The following is an 18,047-nucleotide window of genomic DNA, read 5'->3' as shown; positions in this document are numbered from 1 at the left end:
AAAACCCAAACATGGATCTAAAGCAATGATTCCGAAATAGAATGTCGTGGCTCTGTGAACATTTAGAAACAGGACGTTTTTAAAAAAAAATGACTGGCAAAGAATGTCCCTGGTAATATTAACATTGAGTTAGCAGTATAATGAAGTTGATGAAACAATGTCTAGCAGAGAGAATAGGAGGTAGATGTGTTTATGCTGTCTAGCCAGACAACTGAGCACCGAGGTCAGAACAAGCAAAACAAGGAAGGAGAGAAAGACACCCGGAGGAAATGGATTAATAAAAAGCAGCGTAGACTAGAATCCCATCCTTCGCGGGGCCTGTGTTTATAGTTGATATTTATAAGGACATTTCCCTATCGTAGCGGTGGCGGTGGCGACGGAGACTGTTTAAGGAAAGGCAACGGCGTTTTGAAATAAGAAAATAAACTGTTTCCTTTATCGCGTTTGACCCGCTCCACCTGGCATTCATCAGCGAGCAGAGCCTGGCCTGCCTGTTGGTCCTGTCGACTGCAGTTCTCTCCCTCGGCCTCCTTTATCACTCTAATGGCGTGCTATCTCTCCACGCTGCTCTCTCTCTCGCCGGGCCTCTTTAGCCTCCGCTCCTCTCCGCTTGCCGGCCGGCCGACTCTTGCATTCTTTCCACATCCATCCTGAAAGACACGCATGCGGATTTAACACATAATCAAGCTTGATGGGAGGGTGGCCAGGGGGGAGGCCCGGCTCTGACAGGGCTCATCACGGCAGGCCATGGAGACAGACTGGCACACACTAGTCCATCTCATCGCACTGTTGGCCAGGAGAGCTGGAGCACAACACTCACCATCACCACCAGCACCATTCCCCCCCACTCTCATCCGAGGCAGGATTACTTGTACTACTTCTAGGGGCTACGCCTGTCCCTCTGAACCTCTACCATAGTACAATGAGGCAGATGTGGTGAAACTCTATATTACTTCTAGCCTATTAAGACCCTGAAGTCCCCTCTGTCCTCAATAGTTGATAAGGAGAACCTGATTAGTTGCGAGGGTTAATTGGGAAGTGGAAGAGGGTTGTTTACATATTTCACCGACTCTCTAAAACAAAGGTAAAACCTTTGCTTTTCCGTAATGGTAACACTAGCTAGAAGTCGAAATGAAATGCAAACTGTCAATCTAAGTGGAAGATTAAACGCAGGAAATACAGTTCAAGTGCCATTGCGCCGGGACATTAGGAATAATTATCGTCTGGTAAGGCCACAGGAAGCGATATGTCAGCCTGTCACAAAATGTCAACGCAGGAATCTCATCCATCCTCTTCCCTTTTTTCCGCCTCCGTGTCCTTTATCCAGATTGTCATTTAATCGCCAAACAGTGAGAGCCGCTGTCTGGATGCAATTCAAAAATGTTAAGAAGCCAGACTCGGAGGAAAAATAAATATTGAGAATTTCGTCTCTTAGTGTGTGTCTGTTCCAGATAACGGCTTCTTGTTTTATCCTCTCGTTGTCTCACACAATGTGGAGAGTGATTTAAACGTCCTCAGAAGAGATAGAGTGAGTCGGGCCATAGTCATTCCTAACTGAGGCCTTTTCTGTTCTATCAGTGTGGTGCATAAAAACGCTGACTGCACACTGTTTTTCCCCCATCGCTGAATGAGAGCGTTTGACCACTGGAAGGAAAATTACAGATGCTGGCTCTGTTACTCCTCGCTAAGGAGCGGGGTGGAATGTCAGATTTGTATTTTCTTCCTCCCTCCCTCGCTCGCTCTCTCTGCTCAACCTCAGCCCTGTTCTCTAAGGACCGGCTCTATTCGCAGTGTAGTGTAAATGAGGCTGGTGTTTTCTGCGTTTTTCTCCCCCTCGCCTGTGTCAACGAGCACAAGCGTATTAGCCTTCATCTGAGTGGTGTTGAAGGGCCTTTTTAAGTTGTCACTATGTACTTTTTCCCCCTCACATGCGTGTAATTATACGTTTGTCTGCTGGATGTGATCAATCTAGGGTGTGCTAGGGATTATCGTGAGTCGGGAGACACGTACAGGGTTCTAATGGGTTTCGCTGTCAGTGTAACACTTTGTTAGCGAAGTTCTCAAGTACTGTACGAGAGGCGCGCCAGGTTTGCCCTGATATTACAGACAAGCACTAGAGAGTGAACTCAGGGTAATTATGCGGCGGCGTTTTTTTTCTCCCCCCTCTGAAGAAATATGTTGCTGCAAAGGAAAGACGAGGGGAAAAAAATCACTCACTATCACACGCTTTCATCTAATGCTTCAACATCTCTGTTAAAGAGTGTGTTTTCAGCTGATGATGCCAAGACCAGGAACTGGCCAAGAGCGTCTGTGCTGCTTGGACAGGAATGCAGGCTCTGGGATGGCTGTGTTTGCCCTTGTCACTCAGTGCACTGTGAGAGAGCACGGGAGAGGGAGAGCCAAGGCGAGCCCAGAAAAATGGTTACCCATGTCACACAGCTGTTTGATTTGATGCCCTACTTTGCCGCCTCGTTGCTTCTGTAAACAGCCGGTCAGACACATTGATAAACACAGGGGCCATCATGAAAAAAAAAGAAACGGGAAATAAACCATATTTTTGCATGGGAACTTTAACTTGGAGTACTGTTTACTTCTGAAAGCCCTGTTGTTCCAGTGGCTGAGATAGCACTAATCTGGAGACTCAGTTTGGATGCCTGAGAGCCAGGCAGGCAGAGTGGCAGTAGCAATGGGAGAGAGCTGGGCCTCCCCTCAACACTGCTGGCCACCCAGCGGAGCACCACTACCCAAACCCAAAGGCAAACAGACACGCTGGCTTATCAGAGTGTTTAAACAGCCATGCGTAGTGGGAGAGGAGAGAGCAGCCTTTCAAACAGCACCGCTGACCAATCTTGAACATTCTGCAAATGGACTGCTCTGTGTTATCACAGGCACACGCTAACGTATGTGAATATTTACGTAGTCTTATCAGAGAGTGGTATGGTGCATTAGGTGTGGGTATATATGTGTAGGTACATTGTTTGCACTTAATGTCTAACGTTATGGTGGATTGGTACATGAGAATTTGTGTGATTAATATGTTTCGGTAGGCAGCACACAGCTCCCATCACAAGGCGCCTCTCTCACAGCTTTTAAAACCCTGTTTTCAATTACTGCCGTTCTCAGGTAAGGAAGTATTAGAGATAAAATCATCTATTTTTCCCCTCTCCGAAAAAGGTCTTGTTTCACGAGGCTAGTGCGGTGAGATAAATAGAGAGTGACAGGGCTTTCATGTTGCTGAAATGGGGATACCCCGTCCCTCGGTCTCCTCCTTGCGCTGCGGAGGTGTTAGAATGAGGGGAAGCCAGGTTCCTTTATCCTCTCTATTTTAGACCTGTCACAGAAGTACGGCAAGATTCTGAACCTCCGAAAAAAAGAGTGTAACGGAGATGTGAAACGGGGGACCTCGGTATAAAAACACTTTGCCCGTTTCCCCAGCAGCTCATGTAAAATAAATGTTTTGTATAATTTGATAGTTTGTATGCAGAGCTATTTACAGGCATATAGATTCCTTTGCAGATTGGAACAGAAATCATGTGGCCTAGATTGAGGTTTTATTTCTCCACAAGGCTTAGCGTTGGATTTTCCACTAACAGCGGGTCACTGTGGCTTACTTGTCTTGAAGTGTTGAGACTAAAAAAGCCAAACCCAAAATAGACATTTCCCTATTCACTCATGCTTAAAAGTGAATTTGGATCACGCATGTGATTCACAAAGCCCTCTGTATGAATCGTTTCATTTGTTGTACAGGAATTTTCTTTTTCATTATTGCTGCATTTCTGTCAGTTACTGTCCCTGTTTTTTTCCCCCTCCAGATTTAGTGTTTGGCTTGTTGCGTGAAACAATGATCCCTAATAACTCACAAGTGGCTGAGTTAACTCATCGCTAGGGCCTGTTGTTTGGTTGATCGTGTCGCGTGACCTGGATTTTAAACTTTACTTTCATCAAACTTTCTTCTTTTCTTTTTATGTCAGATGGTCCAGCGCCTTCCTCAGACAAACGCTTTCCTTTTTTTGGGGCGTAATTCTCATTTCTGGAAAAGGCTTAAAGTTTCAAATCCAGGTCATGTGACATGCTCAACCAAAAAACAGCCATGTGACCAGCAGGGAATCATTCATACACTTGTCTCTTATCCCTGGCATACGAGCATATTCACGAAGCTGAAACGCTCAAATAATCCATGAAGGGTTTCTACAACCTTGTCTGTTTTCTCTATTCACACCTCACTTAGCACTGTATGCCTGACTAGGACAGCACTCCCGCACAGACTGGGCTTTGATAAACAAAACACGTATTTATTTACTGACCGGGGGATAAAAAACAGAACAGAAATAGCCCTATTTTCCCTCTCAGGTTAATAAGCAGTCATTTTTCCTCATCCAGTGCAGGCTTTGACATGGTGATATTGGTGATGCGTTTTTAACTGGGGTTTGTTAAGCTGGTTGATGAAGCCAGAGGGGCAGGTTGATCCGAACACCAGCTGTTCTGTGATGTGAACAAAAGTGTAATTCTCTGTTCTATCATGCCCTTTCTCTTTTCTGGGAATTCAAGTGTGAACCAAACCCCCCCCCTTCCCTTCCCTTCCCTTCCCTTCTTTCTCTGATTATAGCATGTGGCCGTGGGTTCTACAAGTCCTCGTCCCAGGACCTGCAGTGTTCGCGCTGCCCAGCACACAGCTACAATGATCGGGAGGGCTCGTGGCGCTGCGACTGTGAGGACGGCTACTACCGGGGACTCTCGGACCCGCCCTCTGTGGCCTGTACAAGTAAGTACTGGAGCGTTGCTAGGTAAATACAGGAAGGACCTGTCTTAGAGTCTGCATTTATGCACTCAAGAACACATGCTTGCACGTGCACATGCAAGTCTCCCTTCCAGACCCCCACTGGCCACACTGAGAATGTTCAATCTGGAGGATTGTGAAAAGCCCAGATCTGTTCACCATCTAATCTACTCCAGAGCCCATACCAGTCCCCTGCCTCTGCTTCCCAATATGTCTTTATAATTATGTTCATGGGCCTGAGTGTGTTTTTTTCCTCTACCCCCCCCCCCTCTCCCGGCTGGTAGTTAATGATCAGAGGAGCAATTTGCCATTTCCCGTCTAAAAGATTGCAATTACAGTCAACAGCAGCACCCTGTGTCTCCATTTGTTCTGGTCAATGTTGCAATTATGTGACAGGCATTGATGACCTGTTTACACAGGCCAGGGGATTCATTTTAGAAGGCGGGGCTCATTTGCTCCCAAATCCACATCTGTTGCTCCCAGACAGGTAGATCCACGGGGGCTTTTACAGGGCCAGAAACCGGTAGTAAACAAAAAGCCCACATTTCCACAGTAACCACTCAGATGTTTTTATGAAAGATTGATCCATTTCTTTCTCCACCAAGCCCGTCCTGTGGGTTTACTGTCGGAAGATGAAAACAATAACTTTACTGCTACGCCATTGACCGTGAAGAAGTTTTATATTATTTTGTTATTTCCTGATGCCCTCTGTCTGTTCTGCTGTGAAGAATTACTTTGGTGGAAACAGACATGTGAAATGGCCATGGCCAAGTTGTCTTTTTAATAGATTCCACTGTTTATCTACATAAAGACATGCTCTGGAACTTTGGCGACTACTACACTTTTTTTTAAACCTCCCGCTTTGAGCTGGATGTTTCAATGTGTAGTTCATACATGCATAATCTATTAACAGAATTACCTGCTTTCCTCAATTAGCCACAAAGTCCCTAGTTTGAATGCAAATCTTTTTTTAGAAGGTGTGCTGCGCCATTTTCCCTACATTTTCCCCGACGTGGGCCAGCCTTTGTGGGGTCTGGTCTGGTCATGGGTAGAATTCAATAGTAATTGAAAGTGAATTTACATTGCTTGAGCAAACAGCTTGATTGACAGATTTTTAAATGGGCGCTTGTAAACCTCCCTTATCTTAGGCTCTGTACAAACAGAGAGACAGATCTCTACAGCACATGGATTAGGAATGTCTTTATGAGACTAAGATTGGACGAAGAGGAAGATAAAGATGAAACGTGGATATATTGGGAGAGGTAATTCACTGCAACAGGCAAAAACGGAAATTAAGACACTAGTTTTGAAAGGCCGTCGGACAATATATTTTCCATTATCATTGTTGCAAATATTGTGTGTTGAGAGAGAAGGGAAAACACATTGTATGATATTGTTTTTCCAATATTTGCTCACTCCATTCTTATGCAAAGCCAGGAGATAATGAGAAATGTATGGGGATGGCACTGCAGGAAGGCTGGGAGCATTTTTCCAGAAGCGGAGCAAAGCCTTGAAGCTGCTGACAGGTTGGGGAGTGGGCATCAATCATGTGACAGCTGTGAGCAGTGCTGGCGCTAGCAGGGTCTGAAAAGGGCAGTTGTGAGCAGCCATCTCCCCCTTCCTCCCCTCTCCCCCATCTCGCCCCCGTCGTCCCACTCAAATTTGCAACCTCAACAAGTTGACATCTCACAGAGAGGGAGAGGGAGAGAGAGAGAGAGAGCGGGAGAAGGAAATAATGAGAAATAAAGAGAGAGAGCGAAAGAGAGAGAGAGAGAGAGAGAGAGAGAGAGAGAGAGAGAGAGAAAGAAAGAAAGAGAGAAAGAAAGAAAGAAAGGAAGAAAGAAAGAGATAGATAGATTCCATCCTGATTGGAGCCTGTAGTTGCTAGGGGACGGATGAGGGCCAGTGGAACGTAGGAGTCCCTTTCCTCCTTTCTTCCTCCTATCACGGCCTCCCTCTCTTCCACATGGCTTCACTCAGCCAGGTTTTAAACCACCCAGGTCAAAGGTCACGACACATGTTTGCAGATGAAGGATGAGTGCTTGGCTGATTTGAATACCATTCACCCCCAGCCTCCCCTCTTTCCCTCCATCCCTCCAATTAGTGTGTAGCCCCCTAATAGGGCAGTGGAGGGCTGAGACGGCCAAGAGCACCTCTCTCTTTTAGCTCTGCTCTCTCTCCCAGCAGATCAGGACATTAGTGTTTTCTCCTAAGCCCTCTGACTAACTCAGGTCTCTCAGCTCTACAGAGAGAGACAGGCTCAGCAAGATGACCTAATTATCTAGTAACTATTGCTATTATCCAAAAAGAGTCAGCCATCTTGGTTTATGCAATATCATTCAGTTAAAAAGGTCCATTCGATTTGGTTGATGAGTGAATGTGCTGTCAGAGGCGGTTATTCATCAGCAATATCACAGATTCACCCAGTGTCTGGAGAATCAGCTGTATTACGCTATAAGGAGGAGGTGACAGGACACATTCACCCACCCACCCACACACACACACACACACACACACAATGCGGCGTTGGAAGGAAGAAGCTAGCATGTGATTGAGACGTCTCAGACTGTGAGGGCTATGGAAGGCTAATCCGTGAAATGAAACTTCACCGGGAGGAGGGGGTGAGAGGGGAAACGTAAAGAGATAAGACAGAGAGAGGAGAGGAGAGGAGTGAGAGACGGAAAAAGAGAGAGAGAGAGAGCGAGCGAGCGGGGGCGGCAAGCCCTTGAGCTACGAGGATCAGCAGACAGACGGCAGAGGCTCAGGATGTCGCCTCTCCTAGCTGCAGGTAAGACGGGGAGGACAGTGTCACCTCACCTTACAGAGGCAGGGAGAGAACTGTGTGGTGGCGGGGGAACAAAGCCAACCCAGGGAACGGGAAGCACTATGTCTAGCCTAGGACAGCGAAGGGAAGCTTGCGCTCGCTGGATTCCATGTCCGCAAAACAAGAACCAGGCCACTCAAATTCATTCTAATTCAATATCCTCCTCCAGCTGGTATCTCTGAAATCACTGCCCTGATCCTTGTCACCTGAGACTCAATGAGAGTAGCTGAGTAAATAAAACAAGCTATAGCCTGTTGGTAACCGTGACCATGGTAATGCAGTACAAACAAACGCCTGAGAGATGAGTGCGTGTGTGTGCGCGTGTGTGTGTTTGTGCGTGCACGTGTGTGTATGTGTGTGACTCTCGCTCTTTGTCCCCGAAGAGGATTAAAGGACTAGTTCACTATTTTACAACTTGATGTTAGCTGGTTCCTCACCCTGGAAGTAGTCTATTGGCCAGGAGAAACTGTAACCCATGGTTCAGTTCTCTTTAAACAGCCGCTACTAACTTTAGCCACTACAAGCTAATAACGAATGGGAGTGATGTTGGCATGTAAGCGTGTACATTTTTGTTGTTGTTGCCAAATCACCTTTAAGTAACACATGCCCCCATCACTTACATTGATTGTTAGCTTGTGGTGGCTAAGGTTAGCGGAAATTTGTAATGGCTGTTTAAAGAAGACTGAACCCTGGATTACATTACTCCGGCCCATAGACTACTTCTAGGGTGAGGAACTGTCTAACATCAAGTTGTAAAATAGTGAACTAGCCCTTTATGAGCGCAGGTCCAGTGTAGGTGACAGTGCTGAAGTCGTGCCTTGGCTCTAGCTAGAGAGTCGTGCCGCCTCTCCTCTTCAGCTGCCACATGTGTCTCTTTCATCTCCAGAGCCCAGAGTATCACCGGCTCCATCTCATCATTTCCCTCTGTAGCCGTGAATATGGATGGCTCTGTTCCGCCTGCCTCATTCTTCTTAATGGGAGGAATTAGGAAAATAACCCAATGTGCAATATTGGGCTCCTGTGTGGCACTAAGGCACTGCATCTCAGTGCTAGAGGCGTCACTACAGACCCTTGTCCGATCCTGGGCTCTATCACAACTGGTGTGATCTGGAGTCCCATAGGGCGATGCACAATTGGCCCAGCATCATCCGGGTTAGGGGAGGGTTTGGCCGGGGTAGACCGACATTGTAAAATAAGAATTTGTTCTTAACTGACTTGCCAAGTTAAATAAAGGTTAAATAAATAAAATAAATAATGACTCAGACGATTATAGTTTTCGCTCTATGCATAAGTGTTACCAATTTGTAAAGACTTTTGTCTAAGTAAACGTGGTGAGAAGCTCTTTGGATTTGAATGAAAATGGAGTCGTTTAGTATTTCACAGAGAAAATTAAAGATGCTTTTAAAAACGCCCATGAACAAAGAATACAAGTCATAATCTATAGTGCATTAAAAGGGATATAAAACGATCACTTAAATGCAGGCCTACAGTATATAAACATCTGGGTCATAAAAGCAAGGGCTTGAATTTGAGTGATAAAAGCAGCAATTTGTAAATCATTGTTTTTATGAGAAGAGTGTACTTCCTTGCTATTGTTCAGAGATGACAATGGTTTATGTTCTAGTGAAGTATGGATAATTTATTGAACCCGTGGTTAGTGTGCTTCCAGTGATATTCTATATAGAGGCTATTGTGGGGTGATAACTCAGATTTAATCTCACTTGTAAATTCCGGGGCTATTTTTCAAAAACATCAACTTTAAGTGTCTTGTCTCTGTGATTCACTGGAAAGGAAACCCTTTGTCTCACACTGGGATAATTGTATATTGAGGAGGACTGAGGGAGAGCTAATAATGCCTCGTATCTGCCTCCCTCTGATCCCCTGTTCAGGATAAATAGTTCTGCAATGGAACGACATCTCGATCATTTCAACTGGATATTCCTGCCAATGTTACATTTCTGATATATTCCATGGTTGAATGTTAACGACAATTCGTGACTTTGTGAATGCACGGTTATTGAATGAACAGAACGGGCATCCAAAAAGGGCCTACCGTCACCTTGCATGACCCATTCACTCCTTTAAACAGGTACCTGTTCCTTAACAGTGCTAATCACACCCCAAAGGCAATACTATTACACATTTGACATGACAATTACCGATACTTAACACGTTCGCATTCGTATTTAGCATGTACAGCATCAAATCAGAGTGGTAGGGATGCAGTCATTATGCATTATCATAGTTCCGATGAGTTTTGCAGCCTACTCCTCATTGACCTTGGCTTTGCTGGTGTTTGACTTCCTCTCTGCCTACCTGCACTAGTTTTTCTTTTTAGACCTGAGCTCTGTTATAATTGTGTGTCAGTGTGGCTCAAAGGGTCAGAGCTGGCATGTCCCGTGCCAGTCAGTCTGAGAGAACAGAGCAGAACAGTGAACCGCATATCCAGTCAGTGCACACACTCAGTCCGCTGTCACTTTCCCTCCCTGGCACTCTGTTATTTAACTCTCCCCCCTCTTCCTTCCTTCCTTCCTTCCTTCCTTCCTTCCTTCCTTCCTTCCTTCCTTCCTTCCTTCCTTCCTTCCTTCCTTCCTTCCTTCCTTCCTTCCTTCCTTCCTTCCTTCCTTCCTTCCTTCCTTCCTTCCTTCCTTCCTTCCTTCCTTCCTTCCTTCCTTCCTTCCTTCCTTCCTTCCTTCCTTCCTTCCTTCCTTCCTTCCCTCCTTCCTTCCTTCCTTCCCTCCTCTCCCTCTTTGTCTGCCTCCCTCCCTGACAGGACCTCCCTCGGCGCCACAGAACCTGGTCTACAACATCAACCAGACCACGGTCAGCCTGGAGTGGAGCCCGCCGGCCGACACGGGTGGCCGCAACGACGTCACCTACAGGATTATGTGCCGTCGCTGCAGCTGGGAGCCGGAGGAGTGCGTGCCGTGCGGGGGGAACGTGGGATACTCCCCCCAACAGGCGGGATTAGTGGACACCTACGTGAGCGTGGTGGACCTGCTGGCCCACGCCAACTACACCTTCGAGGTTGAGGCCGTCAACGGGGTGTCTGACCTCAGCCGCACCCAGAGGCTGTTCGCCGCAGTCAGCATCGCCACCAGTCAAGCAAGTAAGGAGTCTGATTGGCTCATAGAGATCGAATTCTGGGGTTTGGCTAGATTCCAGAACAAGGTCCTACATCCTAACATCCACCCTTCACTATACACTTTAATTAATAACTATTGCTAAATTCCTTGCACTTTCATATTCTGCTGGTGTGAATCTAGAATTGCCTTCATGATTAAGTTACAAAGAAACACACATTTTCAGATGCAGCACTTCATGGTCTCCTCGATGTTCAGGATAAGCAAGGCAGATATGGCCCTTTTAGGACACAGAATAATGTGAAACGTTTGCACTTAGCCTATGCACTATACAAACTTTCGCATATTTTACATACAAACAAATGGCCATTTTGCACTGAGGTCTGCCGTTCAACTGGAAACACGCTAAGTACCTTAATCATACCTCATTGGCATTAATGATCATAGGCTGATACACAGCATTTACAGTTGGCATATTAGCCAGATTAATTTAATATGTGTGTCAGAGCTATGGTGGAAAACATTAGTAGCATAGCAAGGCTTGCTGCGAGTTGTACCATAGGAAACAGTGCGTGTCGCTAACTCCCCTGGGAACCTAGCATAATTAAAATGCTGTATTTTCTTGGTGACACACTCCGACTGAAGGCAGCACTACACCCTTTTTTAATTCATTATTTCTATGGATCCACCAAACAAGATTTATCTTTCATGCTCAAGCATCCATGAAGCGCAGTTGGAGTCAAAAGGGAATACTAACTAGGGTCATTAAAAGAGGGTTGCACAGCCATTGTAGCTTGTAAAGAGTGTTTGGGGAATATTATCATCATAACCATGTTGCTAACCAGTAGCTACGAGAATTCTGGGACTTGTGTGGCGCACACTGAGGCTCTTGTGGTATATGTTTAAGTTTGACTTTGAACCACCTTTCAGATGACCTGAAATTAGGTTTGGGATGTTGTCTTTTTAGACTTAACTTCACCCCAACCCAGCCCTCTACATGAACGCAGAAGAGCTGCAACTCTTTAGAGTTTTTTCTTGAAAGAATTGGGGCAATCCTGAACATGCAGACATGTCCTGTGACGCTCTCATAGTAAGATGAATATGCATACAGTACCTGTTTTATTTCAGACAGTTTGGAGTGCAATCATTTAGAATACTGCACTGTGTTATTTGTTTGCATATATATCAAATAGACCAAATAGATTTGTTTGCATATATATCAAATAGACCAAATAGAAGAACAAATATCGCAACAACCCCCATTCTAAGACTATCAAAAGGAGAGAGAGGAGAGAGAAAGAGAGAGCGAAATAGAATGGATAATTGTGGCCAGGCAGCAGAATGAATGTGGGTTAAACTGTAGGGAATGATGTATGTTCCGTGACATGGTTCATGACAGAGACACACGCTGGATGGTTCTAGGGGTTGCCTTGCCAAGGACACAAGGACACTGCAAGGAGGGAGACCTGCAGGAAAAGATGGGGGAAACAATTAACACATGGCTCCCTCAGAGCTTCTTATAATTACACGTGGCATGTTGACAACAGACAATTACTCTGTTAACCCTGCGGTATATTTAGCCATCAGAAATAGTGGGAAATAGAGGGAAGCGTTTGATGAGGAAGCAATTATGTTTACGTCTTAAAGCTAGTATTAGGCTACTATTTGAAGCAAGAATTACATAGTTTGAGATGTTCACTACTATTTAGTGTAACTAGATGTGTTTATAGATGTTTTGTTACCCTATAGCCTAGATATACTATGACAAATTTCAACAATTGGGGATGTAGCAGACTGCTTGGCTTCAGTTTGATGATGGGCCAACACATATTGTTAGTGAGATCCTCATGTGAGAGAGCAAGCAGAATCAGTGTTGCTGCGCAGGTTGCAGCCCAGACGTTAACTCTGTCCTGCGGCGCTTTTCAGCACTGGCCACTGGGTCTTCATCGTGTCCGGATGCTGTTCCCGGGCCATTAGGGAACGCTCCAGCGCTTTTTAATTGGAACGACGGCGCTTCCTAAAACAATGGCCCCTTCCCGAGCAAGCATGTACCGTCGGGCCACATTGTTAATGAATGACTGCAATAATAAACCCTTTTACGCCTCACCATCCAGAATTGATGAACCTTTCCTCAGGATGGAGGTAGCGAGAGAGTGAGCCGTGGTCCTGAAAAAGCCTTGAAGAGAGGAGAGGCGAGACCATCTAGCAGGTAGTGCCTCTCACTCCTGCTAAAGGATAATCAACCTGTGAAGAGGAGAGGAGGAGCGGAACAGAGGGAGAGGAGGAGAGAAGGAGAGGAGCAGGGTGACTGCGAAAATGCAGATGGTGATTCATCTGATTAGGAATTCACACCTCCCCTGATTATACCAAAGGACGTGTGAGGAGTAAGGCAGTGAGGCAGTTTGCAGCCGTGGATGAGTGCTTATTGTTCCCAGGGAAACCAAATTACCTCCCAGCTCTGTCTATAAGTGTGTTTAAATAACTACTGTTGGAGATGCGGCGCATGCAAGTTCATCATTTTGTTTTGTCTTCGACTCTCCCCATCGTATCCTCACCACGTCCTCCTACACGGGCGAATTAATATGAATTTCTCATCACATCTTGATGAGGTGGAATTTTTCCGGAAAAAGTTGGGCTAGCTAGACGGAGAGTGCATTTCAATCAGGGTACTATTGTCGCTTGATAACTCTAGAGAGCTGCCCTCGAAGATCCTCCATACTCCGGATGCTTTCATGCCGCTACACTTGTAGAGAAGGACTTTTGTTCTTTCAGAAGCCTGTGAGTGAGAACCGCTGATGGAATAACCATTCATATTTATTCAAGAGAGTGTGTGTGCACATCTCAACCCGAAAATTCCCTGTGGAGAACCACGGTAGAAATATGATTGGAATTGGTTAAGGGGAAGGGCTATAGGAGCACTATGTGTGACGGGATACTCAGCCACAGACCAGTGGATGATGCTGTTAAGGTGTGAGCATAAAGTGGCGTAAACAATTTATTACAGCTGCAATATGTAACTTTTTTTGGCGACCGACCAAATTCACATAGAAATGTGAGTTATAGATTAATCTCATTGAAGTCTTAGAAGCGGTAGATCTGTTCTATGTGCGCTATTTCTATGCTTCCCGTTCTTAAGTTTCGTTTTTGCGTATTTTACTTTCGGTTTTGTATAACAGTTTCAAACAGCTGAAAATACTATCTTTTTGGTTATTGAAATGATATTTCACAGCGGTTTATATGGTATAATGATTCTCTACACCAGTGTTTTTCAAACTCAGTACTGGGGATCCAATGGGGGGCATGTTTTGTTTTTTGCCATAGCACTACACAGCTGTTTCAAATAGTCAAAGTTTAACGATGAGTTTATTATTTGAATCAATTGTGTAGTGCTAGGCCAAAAAAACAAAACCTGCACCCCTTGGGGTCCCCAGGACCGAGTTTGGGAAACAATGCTCTACACTATAGAGTACATTGCTTGTTTTGTCATATGAACAGAAAATAGGCAAACTGTTAGAATTTTAGCAACCAGGAAATGGCGAAGCGATTTCTGTACATTGCACCTTTGAAGATGGAAAGGGGGAAGCTGTGGAAATTGATTTTAATGCTGACTGCTCATATTAGCCAGGAGCAGCGAACAGGTTACATACCGATAGAAACTTCTACTGCCGCTATTTGTGTTCCCGAGCCCTCTAGTATGAGTCAGCGTGGGATTGGGATATAACTTAGCAATATGTTTTATTTACACTTCAATGAAAATTGGGGGTTGTCTTTTATTCTTCATTCCATCCTCCTTCATGGTGGAACTGTAATAGATTGCACGTTGATAGCCTTTTTTTGAATCAATTGTTGCAGATGAATGGATTCAGATAAAACAGTGTTGCTTTCTGGGTTTCCTTTTAGATCATCTCCTTCAGGACTATTGTTGTGTAACTTCATATTTATTTCAAATGAGATCAGAGTGTCCTCAAGTGCAAACCTATTTAAACATTCAAAGGGAACAACGGGCTATTCCCTTTGCCACCATTTTACTCGGTGAGAAAATGCATTGTGGCACGCATGAGTGTAAGCTAAGCATTTCGCTTTGATCTGAAAAGCCTCTATGCTCTAGCCTTGCGTGAGAAGCAAATATCCCTCTTTCAACACAAGTTGTTAGGCTGCTAGTATTGTCAGGACTACTTTATTGTTTGATGTCACTCATTTGTATGAAGGTCTACAGCAACAAATATTAGTGCTATGATTGGATAATTAATCTCCCTTAAAGCGACAATCAGCAGTAGAAACATTAACAAAGCTGAGGGAAGGGGCTGGAGAAATGTAATCACTCTCAGAAATTAATTGACCGAGCTATAGATGCAAGGATTGACCATCCATGATATCGAAATGATAGTTTGAACTGTGTTTTGAGGCCATATAGTGTTTGTTTACATTTTCTTTGTTTACAAACATTGGAGTAAAACAAGCTTTTATCTGGGGTTCTGATGGGGTACGACAGTTGATCGTGAGGCATTTATAAGTTGTATTCTTCAAGAATCAATGGGTACATATCATTAAATAAAAGTCCAAAAAGTGATGTGGCAACTGCTGATTGCCCCTTTAACACAGTGAAATGAGTTAGATACATGTCGGGAGTGAGAAGTGTTTAAACAGGCAACCATGCAAGCTGATGCTCTGTGGTTCTCGAACGGCAATATATATATGGTCACTTTATCTGCACTTTATCACTGCAAAGTGGATATTTCTCAATGTGTTGGTGAGAGTAACACTTATGGAAACAAAGGCCCATTGATTGATTCTTTTTAATGTCCTAATCTGTCATGGTGGCCTTAGATAGAGTGGATTGATTCGGAGGATTCCCCACTGACCACCACCATCGTGGACGGTGTCATTTTAAAGTTAAGCGGATCCTCCTTTGTTGCATTTGTCAGTGGTTTTATGTTACCTGGGAGCCCCCCCCCCCTCTTTTTTCTCTGTCCCTCCACATGCAGTAATTTGATGAGAGCTGGGCAAAGCAGTCCGATTCAACAGCTGCAATAAAACAGCGGTGGTCTCCCCGAAGCACAAGCGCTCCGGCACTTAACCTGTAGCTTTCTGTAAATGCCTCCTGATTTGCCTGTCACCCAATCCGTCAGCAATGAATAATTTTCATGGAAGGTGCACTTTAATTACTTTCCTATTTAAATGGCATTATCGTGGCCTATCTAGGTAATTAATCTCCCCAAGTATCCTGTTTCAGTCTTTTATTGCTGGCAGACGAGCTACCTAAATCCCCCTGAATCTGGCGTGCATGACTGGGCTCTCTCTCACAGTAGCCCCACAGTGTTCCCTCTTTCCCCTTGACTTGGTGCCTATCACCACCAGTGGACAGCCCAGTGGCAGAGGGGCCTTTCTCTGAGAACACACATAGTTTAAGCGCTCCGTGCGCTCTGTCAGAATTACAGCCCCGTTTCTCTCTCTTGCCTCGGAAAGGACACATTTACAGACACGGTTACAGGCAGGCTGTGTCGAGGAGCTGTGAAAAACACATTTGTTACCGTCCACTAAATAGCATTTGCGAAAAATGACTTTTTGTTCCTTACCCGTTCATAGCTGGGATAATGTTGACGAAAGCAGTCTCTCATTCTATACTTTCAGTCTCTCATTCTATACTTTCTTTGTGTTTATGTGTGTGTCTAAGCGTGTTGCATTGGCAGTGATGCGTGAACATTTGTAGAAAAGAATGTTATTTGATATCTGGATTGAAAACACTGCCGGGAACTGCAATTCTTTTGTGATTATGATGTTGTTTTGCCCAGCTGGGAATCTTGTCAAAGTGAAAAGGCTACGGCGCTGATTCTTATTCGGTTTTATCTTCTAGCCGGTGTTTCCCACAGAATTCAGGATGGAAACCAGCTCCATTATTTAGACGCCTGTGAAACTGCAAACAAGTTTGAGGCTACAAAGTTTTTCCCAGGCTACCTATTGTTTACCTTAGCAACAGCAGCTGAACTTTTCACTGTCCCAGAACATTTACACCCTTCATATTCATATAATGTTTTTTACATGTATTTGACAGGGACAACGCACATCAATCAACATTTCTGTAAATATGCCAGATTAAGCCAGCTAGCTAGTTTTCAACTGTTCCAACGATTCAAATTTTCACTTTTTATGTCTAGGACAAGGAATCTACATTTTTCCTCTATGACTCATTCATTTAAGACCACTGGCATATAGGAGATACTGGCATGTAGGAGATACTGGCATATAGGAAAATTCCATGTAGTACAGATTATGAGCTCAGTGAAATGAATGTCCTTACAAAGTAAATGTCTACTTGAGAAATATCATTAAGCACAAAAATGGAACTCTAATATAGTTAATTTAAAATTTGATTGGACTCTTATTATTAACGAGTTTCTTTGACTGACAGCTCCTAAATGGAGCAGTCCATGGCTGGGTGGAAATAGCGGATGAGGGCTGGGATAAATAATAGCATGACCTGCGAACAATGAAACGCGAATGGAAAATAATGAAAATATATTTAGCGCTGATAAAATTACTCATAACACAGGTTCAGAGACAATGCCTTCATTCTTATGCAGAGGAATGTATTTTGCAATGCATAACCCTTTGTTTTCAATGACGTCACACTTTTTGTATACCTCTGAGTTGTTGAGAATGTATTCAGCATTAGTATGAAACTCTTGTGTGTAATTACCTCCGGCGCCTTCAAGATGTAAGAAGTGTGGACAAGCTGAATGCACCGAGCTGTCTGTTTAAACTACTAGCACACAGCTCGGACACCCATGCATACCCCACAAGACATGCCACCAGACATCTCTTCATGCCACCAGAGGTCTCTTCATGCCACCAGAGGTCTCTTCACAACATAGTATGGGAGGCTAACAGTACTACATAGAGCCATGACTACATGGAACTCTATTCCACATCAGGTAACTGATGCAAGCAGTAGAATCAGATTTAAAAAACAGATAAAAATACACCTTATGGAACAGCGGGGACTGTGAAGAGACACACACACACAGGTACCGACACAGGCATACGCACACACATGCTAGCACACACACTCGTACATTGTGGCTTTATTTTATGGTGGTATTGTGCATTTTCTGTTGTGGATATGTGTTGGTTTAGCGATGTTATATGATGTACTGTTTTATGTCTTGTTTTATGTGTAATGTAACTGTCTTGATGTGTTTGGACCCCAGGAAGAGTAGCTGCTCCCTTGGCAAGAGCTAATGGGGATCCCTAATAAATACAAATACAAATATACATACAAGTATACATACAGTATGTGTACAATACACAAGTATACATACAGTACATATTCATGGCGACAAATGGATCAAATAATAATAAGTTT

At 44.4% G+C, this 18,047-nt stretch overlaps 1 protein-coding gene across 9 annotated transcripts in view; it reads left to right on the top strand.

The window, feature by feature from the left end:
* LOC106607720 (ephrin type-A receptor 7) overlaps nucleotides 1-18,047 on the top strand; it is a 72,517-nt gene that overhangs the window by 16,184 nt on the left and 38,286 nt on the right. For all 9 annotated transcript variants that reach the window (XM_045720777.1, XM_045720775.1, XM_014204987.2 and 6 more), the window contains exons 4-5: nucleotides 4,607-4,762; nucleotides 10,375-10,710. In XM_045720777.1, the coding sequence (XP_045576733.1) occupies nucleotides 4,607-4,762; nucleotides 10,375-10,710 (492 nt within the window). The remainder of the gene's footprint in view (nucleotides 1-4,606; nucleotides 4,763-10,374; nucleotides 10,711-18,047) is intronic.

The sequence above is a fragment of the Salmo salar genome, chromosome ssa06, assembly GCF_905237065.1.
Source record: "Salmo salar chromosome ssa06, Ssal_v3.1, whole genome shotgun sequence".
Taxonomy (NCBI): Eukaryota; Metazoa; Chordata; class Actinopteri; order Salmoniformes; family Salmonidae; genus Salmo; species Salmo salar.
This window is presented reverse-complemented; position numbering and strand designations above follow the sequence as displayed.